Genomic DNA, 16,756 nt, shown 5'->3' with positions numbered 1-16,756 from the left:
AGGGTGCAAACCATAGACTGTATATATAGGGTGCAAACCATAGACTGCATATATAGGGTGAGACCATAGACTGTATGTTGTAAGTTAAAATATAAGATATTTTTAAATAAATAAAACCCCCAAAACTTTGATGAAGCCACTTTATTCGACTTTACCTCGATAGAACCAGGTGTAGTGGATTTATTAAGAAGGTAATTAATAGAGTTTTCACTCTGTTCTGGGGCGATCGAGACGCTTTGGCTTCACTTTTGGGCTCCGTCATGTCGTCCATCTTGATTTAGTCTATGGGTGCAAACCATAGACTGTATATATAGGGTGAGACCATAGACTGTATGTATAGGGTGAGACCATAGACTGTATATATAGGGTGCAAACCATAGACTGTATGTATAGGGTGAGACCATAGACTGTATATATAGGGTGCAAACCATAGACTGTATGTATAGGGTGAGACCATATACTGTATATATAGGGTGAGACCATAGACTGTATGTATAGGGTGCAAACCATAGACTGTATGTATAGGGTGAGACCATAGACTGTATATATAGGGTGAGACCATAGACTGTATGTATAGGGTGAGACCATAGACTGTATATATAGGGTGAGACCATAGACTGTATATATAGGGTGAGACCATAGACTGTATGTATAGGGTGAGACCATAGACTGTATGTATAGGGTGCAAACCATAGACTGTATGTATAGGGTGAGACCATAGACTGTATGTATAGGGTGAGACCATAGACTGTATATATAGGGTGAGACCATAGACTGTATGTATAGGGTGAGACCATAGACTGTATATAACTGTATTTAACCAACGTTTGTCTTTCCCGCAGGCCATAAATGCAGCAGCTGTAGTGGGCGTGGTCTACCTGAGAGATCCAGGAAGTGTTGCAGGGGGGGCGGGGTTTAGATCCACAGCAGCAGGGAGAGAGAAGCCTCACGTGACCTCAGCAGAGTCCCAGAGACACTTAGTGAAACTTCACCTGAACAGGTAAGAGACAGGCAGCTCTGGACCGGCCTCTGGACCCCTCTGTTCAGTGAGTGAGTGTGAGTCTGTGTGAGTGTGAGTCTGTCTGTCTGTGTGTGAGTCTGTCTGTGTGAGAGTGTGAGTGCGTGAGTCTGTTTGAGGAAGTAGTTTGAAAGTGGAGCCTAAAGTAAGGTGTGTGGTTTCTGTGTGTTCTTCCTGTGTGTGTGTGTGTGTGTGTGTGTGTGTGTGTGTGTGTGTGTGTGTGTGTGTGTGTGTGTGTGTGTGTGTGTGTGTGTGTGTGTGTGTGTGTGTGTGTGTGTTCTGTCGGGTTCAGCCATTTTTCTTTTTAAACTTGTAAACTCGTGATAATCTTTAATTTCCCCTTAAATCTCAGAACTTTAACATGTTTTTTTACCATCTTGTTTCCAAACCCTTCAAATTACTGGATTGTGTTTTTATCAGTAGAATTGTCCAAGAGGTTTAAATCCGTCTTTGCTCTTCAGTGTTTTGTATCTTTGGTAACGTCAGGATCTGTGGAACAGTTCAAACTTAAGTTTGTTGTGTTTGAACAGAGCTCCGACCAAAATGGTTCCAGTTGTAGAAGCTTTGTTTAAAGTCCTTTGAGTGAGAATGTTTCAGGAACGTGTTGTTGAAGCTTCTAGAACCTGTTTCCTGCACCAGAGCAGAATTAGGTTGGAACCTAAAGGGGATTTAAGAAGAATTTCAGGGTTGAAGACACAGACACAACGTCAAGTGTCCAAAACAGACTTTAAATGTGTGTGACGTTTAAAGTCTGTCAGTCAATGTCAGTCAATGATTCACTTGTTTTAATGGGTAACTGACACATTCAGGGTAAAGTCACCAGTCGAAGATTGAATAGTAACACGAGCATCATCAAGCAGCTTTAACTAACATATTATGAAACCTAACAAACCCTAAGTCTCACTGATATACTTGAGCAATGAGCTGAAGCTAAACTACAGCTACTATAAACTCACAAGTGTCTAAAACTGTTAACTAATCAAATGACTACAAACATACAACTAAATATAAAATTGAAATAATCTATGCTAACACTACAATCTAATTACTCAATCGCCAGACTCAACCCTTGTATTCCTCTGACTTCACTCTCCCACAATCTGCAGTCGGAGTTGTTGCCCTGAAACTGTTATTTAGTGTTAAATGACTGTAGTTGGGTTAGATTTGACTTATTATGTACATTTGTTTAGAGTTTTGCAGTATTTATATTATGTATACTTTAAATTGCAAATGTTAAATTTCATCTTCCAGTTTGTCTTAGCAATGAAAAAGCCGCTGTTATCGTCAAACTTTAAAGAAAAAAGAATCAGTTCTGGCACCGAGTTACACAAGTGACTAAAGTTAGAATATAAAGACGTGAACGCTGCCATCCTGTGCTCCTGACATCATCTGGTTTCAGAGTCAGCGCAGCAGCGGTCGTGGAGCGGAGCCATGTTGTCGAGGTCCCGTTGGTTTAAGTGCTCGACTAATCAGGAGTCAGTCTCAGCTGTCAATCATGACGTCTCCGCCTGTTTTTATATCATCAAATAACTAATTCACTCCAACCTGATCAGAAACACTTGAACAAACATGAGTGAGATAAGAACGACCTGCATTTTTTTTTTGTATGATTCATGTTTTCGCAGTGTTTCCTCTTGGATTGTTTTAGCAGTGGGGGTCATCACGTGACCTTAAATTTACCTTTTGTTGTTTTGAATGCAATATATCAGGAATGCACAAAGAGAATTTCATTGGATGTGGCACAAACATTCCCTTGGACTCCAGGATGACCTGAGTAGTGTTTGGTGGTTAAAGGTCAAAGTTAAAGGTCACTGTGACCTCACAAAGCACTTTTTCTACCTTGTGAATTCGATATCTCTTGTATTTGGAGTCTTTAATGTGAAATCAACACCGACTTGAGGGAATCTCTTCCACTATTGTCAGTTGTCACTTGGACTCATAGATACAGTGATTATGAGTCAGTGGTAGAGGTCACAGTGACCTTATATGAATCTGGAAAAATGAAATATGTCCACGGAATATGTCCTGTGGTTGCTGGAGGCATATGACCGCAGTGCTGTAAATCTAGTGTTGTTTAGTTTGTTCCCAGCCAGCCACCAGGGGGCGATCCAGATGATTTCACTTCTCTTTTTCGAGCTGTCATGTTGTCCATCTTATTTACTGTATGTTGTTCATGTGTTTCTGTTGCCGTCTCCAGCCTCTAACATTGTATCGTGCACAGTGAGACACGTTTACAGCTCTGTGGATCATTCTGTCACTGTTTGGTCACGTAGTCGTTCTCTGGTGTGTAGAGGGAGTGTTGGAGGAACAGAGGTCGTTCGACCGGTCTCACCCCCGCCTCTGGGCCTGGGAGGGGCTGAGAAACACATCTGAATCACTGCCTGTCTGTGTGGTAACTGTCCTGATCACTGCAAATATCAATATCAGTCGATATCAGTCGATATCAGCCACAGCAGTGACTTCCCAACACACGGCCTGCATGGGTGAGATGTTTGAAAAAATCCAATTTCTAATTTTGAGAACAGACGCTCAGTGAGTCACTGGCCACTGTGACCTTCGACCTTCTCAGAATTAATGATTTCTTCTCAATTTCATGTTCATTGAGAATCTTTTTTTGACTTTGAGCAAAGTCTAAAGAGATATTTTGGCCCAAATGCTCAAAAGTTGTCAAAAGTCAGATTTTCTTGTGAAAACAAACCTTTACTCATGTGGATGATTTGTTTTGATGCTTGAAATTAATTCACCAAAGTCTTTGCCTCCTAAAAGTTGTGGAAGTTATGAATCAAATTATAGATTTATAGAAAATGTAGAATCAATCAATTTCTGTTTTCTTAACAAGGTGTGACCTCTAGGGTTGCAAAATTCCGGGAATATTCAAAGTTGGAAACTTTCCATGGGAATATACGGGAATTAACGGGAATAAACTGGAAACTTTGGGGTAATTTATACTAACTGTATTTACCTTGTCATATACAGACATAAATATAAACATTTTGTTTTGTCATAAGCAGACATGCATGCAAACATTTCTAATACAAATTTTAAAAATTACATTTTTGACTTAATCCATTTGTGAGTAGAACTCTACCGTCTCTATGTGGATCTCAGGATAGAACCCGGTCAGTGAAAACTTATCAAAACCTGCAGGAACGATGGACTTCAATCTGAAAATCTGACCTCAGCAGTTTCCTCTATGTGACAGTATGTTGGAGATGAGTATTGGTGGTTTCTGAATATATTTCTACTTTAGAGGTAATGGATGTAAAGTGCAAAGGGGAAGTAGTTGTGGTGGCAATTTCTGTTTAATCATACACAATTATACATTGTTTCTCGGTAAGTTCAATTTCTAACACCTGCAGGTGGACCGCACCTAGCGTAACGTGTATGGAATGAGCACAGAGCATAGGAGAACAACTACAGTTATACAATCAGAAGCCCCTCCCTGAGAGGAAGGAGAAGTTCCTCATCTTCTTCACTCTCTGTTTAGGGTGGGTAGACATCCTGTCTCCATCTCTGTCCCAGACCCCTGGTGTGACTTCTGCTGTGAGACAATCTGTCTCCGAGATCCCTTATCTTCGTTCACAAGACAAAAGACCCCCGTCCTGTATACAATACAGAGATCCCCTCACCCATCTCTATCAGACACACTGAGGGACCCCTGCCGTGACCATTTGTCCAGTGGGGGAAGCCATAAACATTTATAGTCCCCTGAGCAACAGTCGTAAAGTTTAAGTTAACTCATGAGAACCACATCTGTTCATACTTCTTCTAAATACATATCTGTTCTTCTATTAAACATTACACAAATGCAAAATCTGCCAATACATAGTTTTACACATAAACGTCAGTAAATGGGAAGTAGTTCACAGGTGTTAAATGTCTCCTGTGGCTCAGCGGAGGAGAAAGCGATGTTGATGACGTCATCGACCATGATCTTGGTTGTTTTAACCAAGATCGTGCTGCAAGATCTAGAATTGCTAACGTTAGCCACTTGCCAGCAAGACAATTTTGTTCCTGTGGACTATAAATACAGTCACCTGTTTGCGTTGTCAATCGATAATGGATACTGCGTGCTTTCTCGGACAAGAGTACTTCGGACTTTCATTTGACGCATTTGATCATGTCGGGTTGAGAGAAAAATAAAACAATCCATTAATTCTGTCAATTTGGTTTACAATAGCTAGCTACATCCTTTTCAAAGAAACACAGCATGTGCTGCATTCCATACATCTTTAAAATAGAGTTTTGAATGACGTTTTTATTGTCAAAATTTCCAAAATTCCCGAGCTTAACTTCCCATGGAAAGTTTCCGGAAATTTACCGGAAATTTTCCGCCCCTTTGCAACCCTAGTGACCTCCTCTGTTGTTTACCCTCAACAAGAGTAAAACTACCAAATACACACACAGAAACCTCAGGGGGTCACGTGTGAGGATTCCTCTCCGACGGACTGAAGTGGAACTGAACTCTTTTCAATCAAATCATCAAATCGCATGTTAAGCCTCAAACCTGTGAGTCCACTGGTTCCTGTTGAAGACCAGTGCTCCTCTGAAGCTCCCATTTCCAGAGTTGTGAACTCGTTGTTCTGACTTTTGTGTTTTTGAGCTTAAAAGTCAGAATGTGGAAAAAACATAGACGCTGTAAATAACATGTTGTATTAAAGTGTTTTGAGCCTTTAAATAACATGTTGACTCTTTACAATATCTGCATAATGAGATATTAATCCTGAGAATGTCTGTATTTGATACATGACGTCTTGACAAGTTGACATTAAAAGCTTCTATTTAGAGCTGATTGTAAAATGATGTGCATCGGTTTAACGTCAGCAGCTCTGCAACCTGCAAAACTACAAACCTGTTGTTCTGACTTGAGATGAGGTTCATGTGAACTTTTCCAATAATTTCGACACCTCATGAAGGCAGAAATAAATCTTCAGAAAAACACCTCAGTTCAATGTTTTGAAGTGGCTCAGTGATTTAAGAGAATGTGATACATTAGTTGGACTATTTTCAGCGGTGTATTAATCCACTGTCGGTCCTGTAGTGAGTATTTGTGCTTCTCAGTCACGTATGTGTCTCTTTTGAATTTGAACGTGTTTGCAGTTTCCAGAGGACGGACATGAATGTGGGACAGAATGTCGTAGTAAATAGTTTCTCTGCTGCTGATCTCTGAGCAGGTCTGAACACGCCCGCCCTCCATCGTCAGACCTGTCCGACCGCTCAGCCTGCAGAGCTTCAGCTCCACGATGAAGCTGTTAGAGTTCAGCAACAGTCAAAACAAAATGTCAAGATTCAAAGTTGCTATTTAAAATGAGGCCTCCTGCCTGTAGGTGGCGTTAAACCTCCCTCCTCTGGCTGCAGTTGTGTTTCTCTTGAGTTTGGAAACAGATTTAATCTTTCCAGGAACTTTTCCCTTGATCTGCCTCTGACGACTGACTCAGTGTTTTTCATGTGTTCGTTTTCAGCCCTTGACTCCAGACCTGTGACCCCCCCCCACCCCCCATCGTCCTGGAAGTCATCCTGTGCACATGACTGTTTCCTGCAGTGACGTAAAGTGAGACTCCGCCCACACTGATACGTTCTAGATTTTAAACTCATCCCTGTTGCTATGGTTACTCCTAGCGTCCACACATGTCTGGAGTTTTATTTTTCTCATCTTTGATTCTGAAATCAGAATCTCTACACTGTTATTGTTTTAATGACATTGTGCATCTTTTGTTGCCTCCACAGTTCAGCCATGAGGTGGCGCTCTTCTTGTCGTCCTCTCCTCCTCCTCCTCTCTTTCCTCACCCTCTTGGTCGGGAGAGAAACGGTGTCAGGATTCAGGATCTGCTCGTACAACGTCGACAATTTCAACCTCGCGAAAGCTTCAAACTACAGACTGGTCCACACTCTGACCAGGGTACGACACACACACACACACAGGAACATTCAGTTTGTTCAGACCCACAGGACTGTCTCCGGCCACCAGGGGGCGATCCAGGAGATCTTTATTTATTTCTATGACGTAGTCCAAGAACAACTATGGTCGACCAAGATTTTGTAATAAAGACGAGAGCGTTTACTGTCCTCGAAAAATTAGAAGCAGTGATCAGAAAAGAGTCGATTATCTTGGTGATGTACGAAATCTGTCTCTCTGCGTGTAGGTGGTGCATCGCTGTGACATCTGTCTCCTGCAGGACGTGGTCGATCCCGACGGGAAAGTCGTGAGGACCCTGCTGTCTGCCATCAACAGGTAAAGTGAAAACTCTGCAGAAAGATTTAAAGACGTTTATCAACAGGAAACTTTCATCAAACCAGAAATCTTCAGGTTTAAGGTCACAACTCATTTTAAATCATCACTAATTAGGACGTAGTTACAGTTTTCTAATGAGGGAACTTTTATACAATCATTTTAGGTTACGTGTCATATTATAGGAGGAATATCAGAAGTTTCATAAAAAACTAAATCATGATGTTTAGTCTCATCAGCTCCTCGTGATCATCAGGACTTTGAAAAGATTGTGTGAGAAACTGAGTCTGTTGTGAAGAAAGAACCACAGACAGTCTCTTTAGTGGAGGAGGAAATGTTTGGTCACAAGACCACGCCCACACAAGAGTTTCTCACAAACAATCAGATTGGTACAAGATTACAAGACGTCAGCAGCACGGAAACACAACCACAACGTAGGTGACCGACAGATGTTGACAATGACACAAGCAGAGTGAGTTCCTGTGGTCAGGTGAACCATCGCTCTTGAAAATCTGATCGAGTCAGTCGGTTCTTCAATTTCTCACATGAACACAAATATAATTTTATCCTTTTTGGATCCTCCAAGCACCGACACATTAAATAGACTAGCATCCATTTCTGATGACTGACTTGTCCAGTGTGGCAACGTCCGCCTCCACTGGGGGTCACCCAACAACAGCCAGACACCAGCCAAGAACTAGCCAAGAACTAGCCACACCCCACCACACACCAGCCACACACCCCACCACACACCGGCCAGACACCGGCCAGACACCAGCCAAGAACTAGCCACACCCCAGCCAGACACCGGCCACACACTGGCCAGACAACGGCCACACACTGGCCAGACAACGGCCACACACTGGCCACACACTGGCCGGACAACGGCCACACACTGGCCGGACAACGGCCACACACCGGCCAGACACCGGCCAAGAACTAGCCACACCCCACCACACATCAGCCAGACACCAGCCAAGAACTAGCCACACCCCAGCCAGACACCGGCCACACACTGGCCAGACAACAGCCACACACTGGCCAGACAACAGCCACACACCGGCCAAACACTGGCCAGACACCGGCCAAGAACTAGCCACACCGGCCAGACACCAGCCAAGAACTAGCCACACCCCACCACACACCGGCCAGACACCGGCCAGACACCAGCCAAGAACTAGCCACACCGGCCAGACACCGGCCACACACTGGCCAGACAACGGCCACACACCGGCCAAACACCGGCCAGACACCGGCCAAGAACTAGCCACACCGGCCAGACACCAGCCAAGAACTAGCCACACCCCAGCCAGACACCGGCCACACACTGGCCAGACAACGGCCACACACCAGCCACACACTGGCCGGACAACGGCCACACACCGGCCAGACACCGGCCAAGAACTAGCCAGACACCAGCCAGACACCAGCCAGACACCGGCCAGACACCGGCCAGACACCAGCCAAGAACTAGCCACACCGGCCACACACTGGCCAGACAACGGCCACACACCGGCCAGACACCGGCCAGACACCGGCCAAGAACTAGCCACACCGGCCAGACACCAGCCAAGAACTAGCCACACCCCAGCCAGACACCAGCCACACACCAGCCAGACACCGGCCAGACACCAGCCAAGAACTAGCCACACCGGCCACACACTGGCCAGACACCGGCCAAGAACTAGCCACACCGGCCAGACACCGGCCAAGAACTAGCCACACCGGCCAGACACCGGCCAAGAACTAGCCACACCCCAGCCACACACCAGCCACACACCAGCCAGACACCGGCCAGACACCAGCCAAGAACTAGCCACACCGGCCACACACTGGCCAGACAACGGCCACACACCGGCCAGACACCGGCCAAGAACTAGCCACACCGGCCAGACACCAGCCAAGAACTAGCCACACCCCAGCCAGACACCGGCCACACACTGGCCAGACAACGGCCACACACCGGCCAGACACCGGCCAAGAACTAGCCACACCGGCCAGACACCAGCCAAGAACTAGCCACACCCCAGCCAGACACCGGCCACACACTGGCCAGACAACGGCCAAGAACTAGCCACACCCCAGCCAGACACCAGCCACACACCGGCCAAGAACTAGCCACACCGGCCAGACACCAGCCAAGCACTAGCCACACCCCACCACACACCGGCCAGACACCGGCCAGACACCAGCCAAGAACTAGCCACACCCCAGCCAGACACCAGCCAGACACCAGCCAAGAACTAGCCACACCCCAACCAGACACCAGCCACACACCAGCCAGACACCAGCCAAGAACTAGCCACACCCCAACCAGACACCGGCCACACACTGGCCAGACACCGGCCACACACCGGCCAAGAACTAGCCACACCCCACCACACACCAGCCAGACACCGGCCACACACCAGCCAAGAACTAGCCAGACACCAGCCAAGAACTAGCCACACCCCACCACACACCGGCCGGACACCGGCCACACACCAGCCAAGAACTAGCCAGACACCAGCCAAGAACTAGCCACACCCCACCACACACCGGCCGGACACCGGCCACACCCCACCACACACCAGCCAGACACCGGCCACACACCAGCCAAGAACTAGCCAGACACCAGCCAAGAACTAGCCACACCCCACCACACACCGGCCGGACACCGGCCACACACCAGCCAAGAACTAGCCAGACACCAGCCACACACCAGCCAAGAACTAGCCAGACACCAGCCAGACACCAGCCAGACACCGGCCAGACACCGGCCACACACCGGCCACACCCCAGCCAAGAACTAGCCACACCCCAGCCAGACACCGGCCACACACCGGCCAGACAACGGCCACACACCGGCCACACACCGGCCACACACCGGCCACACACCAGCCAAGAACTAGCCAGACACCAGCCAGACACCAGCCAGACACCAGCCAAGAACTAGCCACACCCCACCACACACCGGCCGGACACCAGCCACACACCGGCCGGACACCGGCCACACACCAGCCAAGAACTAGCCAGACACCAGCCACACACCAGCCAAGAACTAGCCAGACACCAGCCAGACACCAGCCAGACACCAGCCAGACACCGGCCAGACACCGGCCACACACCGGCCACACCCCAGCCAAGAACTAGCCACACCCCAGCCAGACACCGGCCACACACCGGCCAGACAACGGCCACACAACGGCCACACACCGGCCACACACCGGCCACACACCGGCCACACACCAGCCAAGAACTAGCCAGACACCAGCCAGACACCGGCCAGACACCGGCCACACACCGGCCACACCCCAGCCAAGAACTAGCCACACCCCAGCCAGACACTAGCCACACCCCAGCCAGACACCGGCCAGACACCGGCCAAGAACTAGCCACACCCCACCACACACCAGCCACACACCGGCCACACACCGGCCACACACCAGCCAAGAACTAGCCACACCCCAGCCAGACACCGGCCAGACACCGGCCACACACAGTTGTTGTTGTGTTTCCGTTGTGTGGCTTTTGTAAATGTGTTGTTAATGTTAATGTGATGTGTGCGACGTCTTGGCCACTGTAGAACTCCGGTGAGTACGGGTTCTCCTTTCTGGTTATTTCCCAAAATTTTGTTTGTGGAAAATCAGCCGCTCTCAGTCGTAGATGTTTTTGAAACGATGGTGAAACTGTGTTTTTCGCAGGGTCACGACCTTTGATTCATAAAATCAACCATATCTGGTTTTAACAGATGAACATATCAAACATGATCATTTTTCAAAATTCAGCATCATAAGTGACGTCTGATGTTTTCACTATCTGAATGTTGACGTAAGGATTCACAGATGAACTCACACAGTAACTCTAACACTGTGTCTTAAACCATCTGGTGACCGTCATGTGTCTGCTGTCTGCCTCCAACAGGGAATCTCACAGGTACAGTGGATTTTACCCCTTTGTAGAATATTAATCAAAATGAATCATCTCAATCACCTCTAATCACCCGCTTTACTAATCCTGTCTGTCACAGGTAACTTTCTGTTAACAGGTAACTTTCTGTTAACAGGTAACTTCTGTTAACAGGTAACTCTCTGTTAACAGGTAACTTCTGTTAACAGGTAACTTCTGTTAACAGGTAACTTCTGTTAACAGGTAACTCTCTGTTAACAGGTAACTTTCTGTTAACAGGTAACTCTCTGTTAACAGGTAACTTCTGTTAACAGGTAACTTCTGTTAACCGGTAACTTCTGTTAACAGGTAACTTTCTGTTAACAGGTAACTCTCTGTTAACAGGTAACTTCTGTTAACAGGTAACTCTCTGTTAACAGGTAACTTCTGTTAACAGGTAACTTTCTGTTAACGGGTAACTTCTGTTAACAGGTAACTCTCTGTTAACAGGTAACTCTCTGTTAACAGGTAACTTCTGTTAACAGGTAACTTCTGTTAACAGGTAACTTCTGTTAACCGGTAACTCTCTGTTAACGGGTAACTCTCTGTTAACAGGTAACTTCTGTTAACAGGTAACTTCTGTTAACAGGTAACTTCTGTTAACCGGTAACTCTCTGTTAACAGGTAACTCTCTGTTAACAGGTAACTTCTGTTAACAGGTAACTTCTGTTAACAGGTAACTTCTGTTAACAGGTAACTTCTGTTAACCGGTAACTCTCTGTTAACGGGTAACTCTCTGTTAACAGGTAACTTCTGTTAACCGGTAACTTCTGTTAACAGGTAACTTCTGTTAACAGGTAACTTCTGTTAACAGGTAACTTCTGTTAACCGGTAACTTCTGTTAACAGGTAACTTCTGTTAACCGGTAACTCTCTGTTAACAGGTAACTCTCTGTTAACAGGTAACTTCTGTTAACAGGTAACTTCTGTTAACAGGTAACTTCTGTTAACAGGTAACTCTCTGTTAACAGGTAACTTTCTGTTAACAGGTAACTTCTGTTAACAGGTAACTTCTGTTAACAGGTAACTCTCTGTTAACAGGTAACTTTCTGTTAACAGGTAACTTTCTGTTAACAGGTAACTCTCTGTTAACAGGTAACTTCTGTTAACAGGTAACTTCTGTTAACAGGTAACCTTCTGTTAACAGGTAACTTTCTGTTAACAGGTAACTCTCTGTTAACAGGTAACTTCTGTTAACAGGTAACCTTCTGTTAACAGGTAACTTCTGTTAACAGGAAGTGTGTCAGACTCGGTATCGACAGGTTCATCAGTCGAATGTTTGTTAAATGTCAAACAGACAGAAACGTGTTGAATCAGGAGACAGCAGCTCTGATCCCATAGACTCTAAAGAGGAATGGTCCAAGATGCTGGTGCTAGTGCGCCCTCTAGTGGTAGTAAACATCATACTTTAATTAATCCTAAAACGAATGGATGTTGGACTGTTTATTTAAATAGAAATGTAAAAAAGGAGACCGTGTTTTTAGCAGAAGTTAGCAGAAGAGCTTTTTATTGATGATGTTGTTGACCAGTGGAGTAATGAGCCCTGATGCTGCCAGGGGGCGCCACACTGATACAGTGAAGTCTAAAGTGAATGAATGTCAAATCAGTGTGGAGAGCACTGACCACTGTTTTACACTGACTGTTGTCGTCTGATTTGTTTTAATTGAAAACCTTATTTTGTTGATTATTATTAGCAACTCGTTATAACAGTAACAGTCTAAAATACTTTTGGAGATGGTCTTGAGTCTGATTCAGGTCAAATTTAGCTCAGTTTAGAGACAGTGTTATATCAAATATTAAATACTGTAGATATTTATAACTACTGACTCTTATGTACTTTTCCTGGAGTATATTTCTGAATGCAGGTAATATTCCAATGAATTAAAACCCAATCCAGTGACCAAACTCATCCACTATTGTTAATAATTGGATAAATATTGATTCGCCACAAGAACCTGAGTCATAGTGATACTGATGCCATTCTTTGACTTTATCTTCCTACAGAACCAATTTAACCCTGATTCATTGACTTTGCTCGGCAGCTTTGTCTCTAACGTCTCATCTCAAATTGTTGGTGAATAATTCATTTACGTTCTGTGGTGGTTGGTGTCCGATCTGGTTACCTGAGTGAAAACATGGGATTTCCAACCTAACCGCATGTCTGTAATCATCGTCATCATCATAACCATCTGTTTGAATGTTGTGAACCGTCTGAATCGTGCTTGTTGTGCATGTGTGGGTCTTCGGGAAATTGGTCGTTAAAGCCGATCCGGCTCAGGGGCGGAGTTGGGAGCTAACTGAGGACAGACACAGTGGTGGGAGACGCAAACGTTCAAATCTTAAATCCTACTTGAGTAAAAGTACATAAGTATTATCAGTGAAATGTACACAGGATAACTAGTAGTAAAATGTTCCCTGTGGTATTTATACTTCATCAGTACAGACACATTTTTAAAGGTTCTACTGTTGGTGTCCAGTCCTTCACACAGAACTCGGACACATGTAAAGAAAAGTTCAAATTCAGTTTTATTCTTTATTTTCTTTCTTTAGTTTATGTTGCGACAATGAATCCTCAAATTTAAAATGTAAAAAACCTTGATTGAGGAGATTTCAGCCACACGTGATGTGAAGGACTCGTCACTGTTTCAGTCCCCAGACCCTGGATCACAGTGTTTCACCTCCACTGAGGGGACCAGGAAACCGATCTGATCAGACTCAGATCTGTTGAATTGTTCCTGAAGATTTCATCAAACAGACGTGAACTCTCTCTTCTCCACACTCTGAGCAGTGTGACGGGTTGCTGCTGTATTTTTTGTGACAGTGTGTCTTTGTGTTTGTTGTGTTGAGGTATGACAACTACGTCTACCAGTCAGTGTCCAGCAAAGGTCTTGGAAAGTCTGTGGGCGACAAGAAGAAGTACGTCTTCATCTACAGGTGAGACACAGATCTGCATTTCCACTTTAATTCTCCTGTATGAAGGAGGTGCTAATGAAACAGTTGCTGCTTCCACTGATTCTTAAATGTGGGTTCAGTGACGGAGGACGAGACGATGGAAACCTGAGAAACAGTCGCACCTTTACAGGGAACAGGAGAAAGAATCACACAGGGATTCAAATACGATGATTAGAAATATGATGGATAAACAAAGCTGTGTCACGTCAGAGGAGAAAACAACCTTTACTACCACCGGGGTTTCTTCTTCCTCTGCTGCTGGTAAATCCAACATGTTTTATGGAGCCTGTCACCGTGTGCTACCAGGACAGAGACGGTGAACGTGGCGGACCAGCATCAGTACGAGACCAAACCGCCGACCTTCGCCAGAGAACCGTTTGCTGTTCAGTTCGAAAGCCGGATGACGGGTCAGTGAACACAACACGTACTTTTCTCGAATGATTCGTCTTCTCAGAAATTTAGTGTCACAACGTAGAAAAGACAACGACTGACTTCTTCCTCCTGTTCTCCGTTTCCCGTCTCGCCTCCCTCCTTCCTCTCTGTCCCACAGTGATCAAGAAATTCATTTTGGTGCCTGTCCACACGGATCCGCCGCAGGCCGTCCAGGAGATCGACCGACTGTACAACGTCTTTGAGAAAGTCCGTGAGAAGTGGAACAGCACGGTGAGGAAACCGGACGGCCGGACTTATTGAGTAAACTTTATTTAAACAGCTCAAAATCACATATTTACCTGAGAGGGCATCAGGCAGCGTCCGTCCTGAAACCTGAGACACAACGTCTGAAAAACTGAAATTAGTGTTTGTCAGACGCTCGTGTGTGTGTGTTTGTGTGTGTTTGTAGAATGTGATGTTCCTGGGAGATTTTCACGCCGCCTGCGCCCACATGAACCGAAGCGACAAGAAGAAGATCAGAATGTTCACCAACACAAATTTCACTTGGCTGATCGGAGACAAAGTGGACACGACCGTCTCAGAAGACACCAGCTGTGCATATGACAGGTGTGTGTTCCTGTACTTATATCTTTGTGAGGACCATTTTAAGCATGGACCCTACAAAGTGAGGTCATTTTGACCGGTCCTCACTTTTTCAATGAACTGTTTTAGGGTTAGAATTAGGTTTGAGTTAGGCCTTTAGTTGTGATGGTTAAAGTTAGGGTAAGGGAATAGGCAATGCATGATGCCAATGTGTGTCCTCAAAAAGTACACACATGTTTGTGTGCTGAAAATTGTATTCTTGTATTTTGAGCAGCAGTTTTCATCTGTTTGTCTCAGGATCGTGGTTTATGGGAAACCTTTCCTGAAGGCGATCAGTCCGACTTCTGCGAAGGTCTACGACTTCGGAAAGGAGCTGAAACTCAAGAAGTCCAAGGTATGTTTATAATTCTTGACCTTTGATCGGTTCACCATTTTTATTTTACTCTTATTGTCAGGGCCCAGGTTTGTATGTGCTGCTGCTTCTGGCTACATCAAAGCACAAGATGGACGACCAACACCAGATGGCAGCGTTTGTATCTGCGATATTTGACTTCATGCTTGTACAAAGTAAAGACACGTTGTCCATATTTATATACAGTCATCGATCATCTTTATTTACAGTCACTGATCGTCTTTATATACAATAAACACATTTTCTCTTGTCCAACAGGTGAGTGATCTGAGCGACCACTTCCCTGTGGAGGTGGAACTAAAGAGCTCCGCCCTAATAAACAGCGCCGCCCTGCTCCTTCAGGCCACGCCCCTACTGATCCTCCTCAGCGCCTCTGCCATCGTCCACTTCTTCCTGTGATCGTACAGTTTTCACGTTATTCAGACTAACACTGCTTTTCTAACGGATACATATATTTAAGTCACGTGACCAAAGTAAATCTGATGTCGGAAAAACCAGGAAAAAAAAGTTTTCATCACATCGAGGTTAATGATGTTTTTAGGATGTTTGGATTTATATTGCAATCCCACTTTATTTACCAGATCGGTCCAGATATCAGAGCATCATCTCATGGTCCCTGAGTTTATTACAATATAATGAACTCAGAGTATAACAGGAACTGGTGTCGTACAACACATCGTCTCCTTGTCACTTCAGTTTTCATGTATTTTTAACGAGTGAGTCATTTTGGACAAACTTTTCTCACTCGACATAAAGTTGGAGTAAATTTGTATTTTCCTTTAACTGAAAGACGGTTGAATTATTTTCACTGATTCAGAGAAAACTGAGTCGAGCAGTACTTTTGGTCTGGCTGCTGTGAGCTGTCACCACAGCACCACCTACTGGTGGAGGCTGTTCATCAAAGTTTAACAGCGAACCGTCACCTACGAACCGTTTTCTTTTTTTAAAGATCTAATGTGATAACTTCTCATCGTCTGTTCGCCCCCCCCACCCCACAGAAACTGATGTAAATATATTATGGAAAATTACATTTATGGTTTTTAATGTTTAGTAAAGTTTTGTATGTTGAAGTTCTTGTTATTGTTATCTTTTACAAAATAAAATGTTTGTCATAGAAAGTAAATATACACACACCAATCTGAGACTGACTCCTGATTGGTCGATGTATCTGTGACCACTGCTGCACAGACTGACTCCAAATGACGTCATTGGTTATGGTGTCGGCCATCTTTATTTACAGTCTA

General features: G+C 45.0%; 1 protein-coding gene across 3 annotated transcripts; it reads left to right on the top strand.

The window, feature by feature from the left end:
* The first annotated feature begins 940 nt into the window (after positions 1–940).
* On the top strand, positions 941–16,010 carry LOC117765270 (deoxyribonuclease gamma-like). 3 transcript variants are annotated; one of them, XM_034591659.1, is made up of 11 exons: positions 950–1,000; positions 6,481–6,569; positions 6,746–6,917; positions 7,162–7,250; positions 11,151–11,162; positions 14,021–14,107; positions 14,432–14,532; positions 14,676–14,788; positions 14,967–15,124; positions 15,398–15,494; positions 15,771–16,010. In XM_034591659.1, exons 2-11 carry the CDS (start codon positions 6,544–6,546, stop codon positions 15,909–15,911), a joined length of 996 nt encoding a protein of 331 aa, XP_034447550.1. In that variant the 5' UTR covers positions 950–1,000; positions 6,481–6,543; the 3' UTR covers positions 15,912–16,010. The 3 variants fall into 3 exon arrangements, with proteins under 3 accessions (XP_034447551.1, XP_034447552.1, XP_034447550.1); XM_034591660.1 differs by lacking the exon at positions 11,151–11,162 and having other exon boundaries at positions 941–1,000; XM_034591661.1 differs by lacking the exon at positions 6,481–6,569 and having other exon boundaries at positions 942–1,000.
* Positions 16,011–16,756: the final 746 nt, after the last annotated feature.

Source organism: Hippoglossus hippoglossus, chromosome 7 (genome assembly GCF_009819705.1).
Source record: "Hippoglossus hippoglossus isolate fHipHip1 chromosome 7, fHipHip1.pri, whole genome shotgun sequence".
Classification (NCBI taxonomy): Eukaryota; Metazoa; Chordata; class Actinopteri; order Pleuronectiformes; family Pleuronectidae; genus Hippoglossus; species Hippoglossus hippoglossus.
This window is presented reverse-complemented; position numbering and strand designations above follow the sequence as displayed.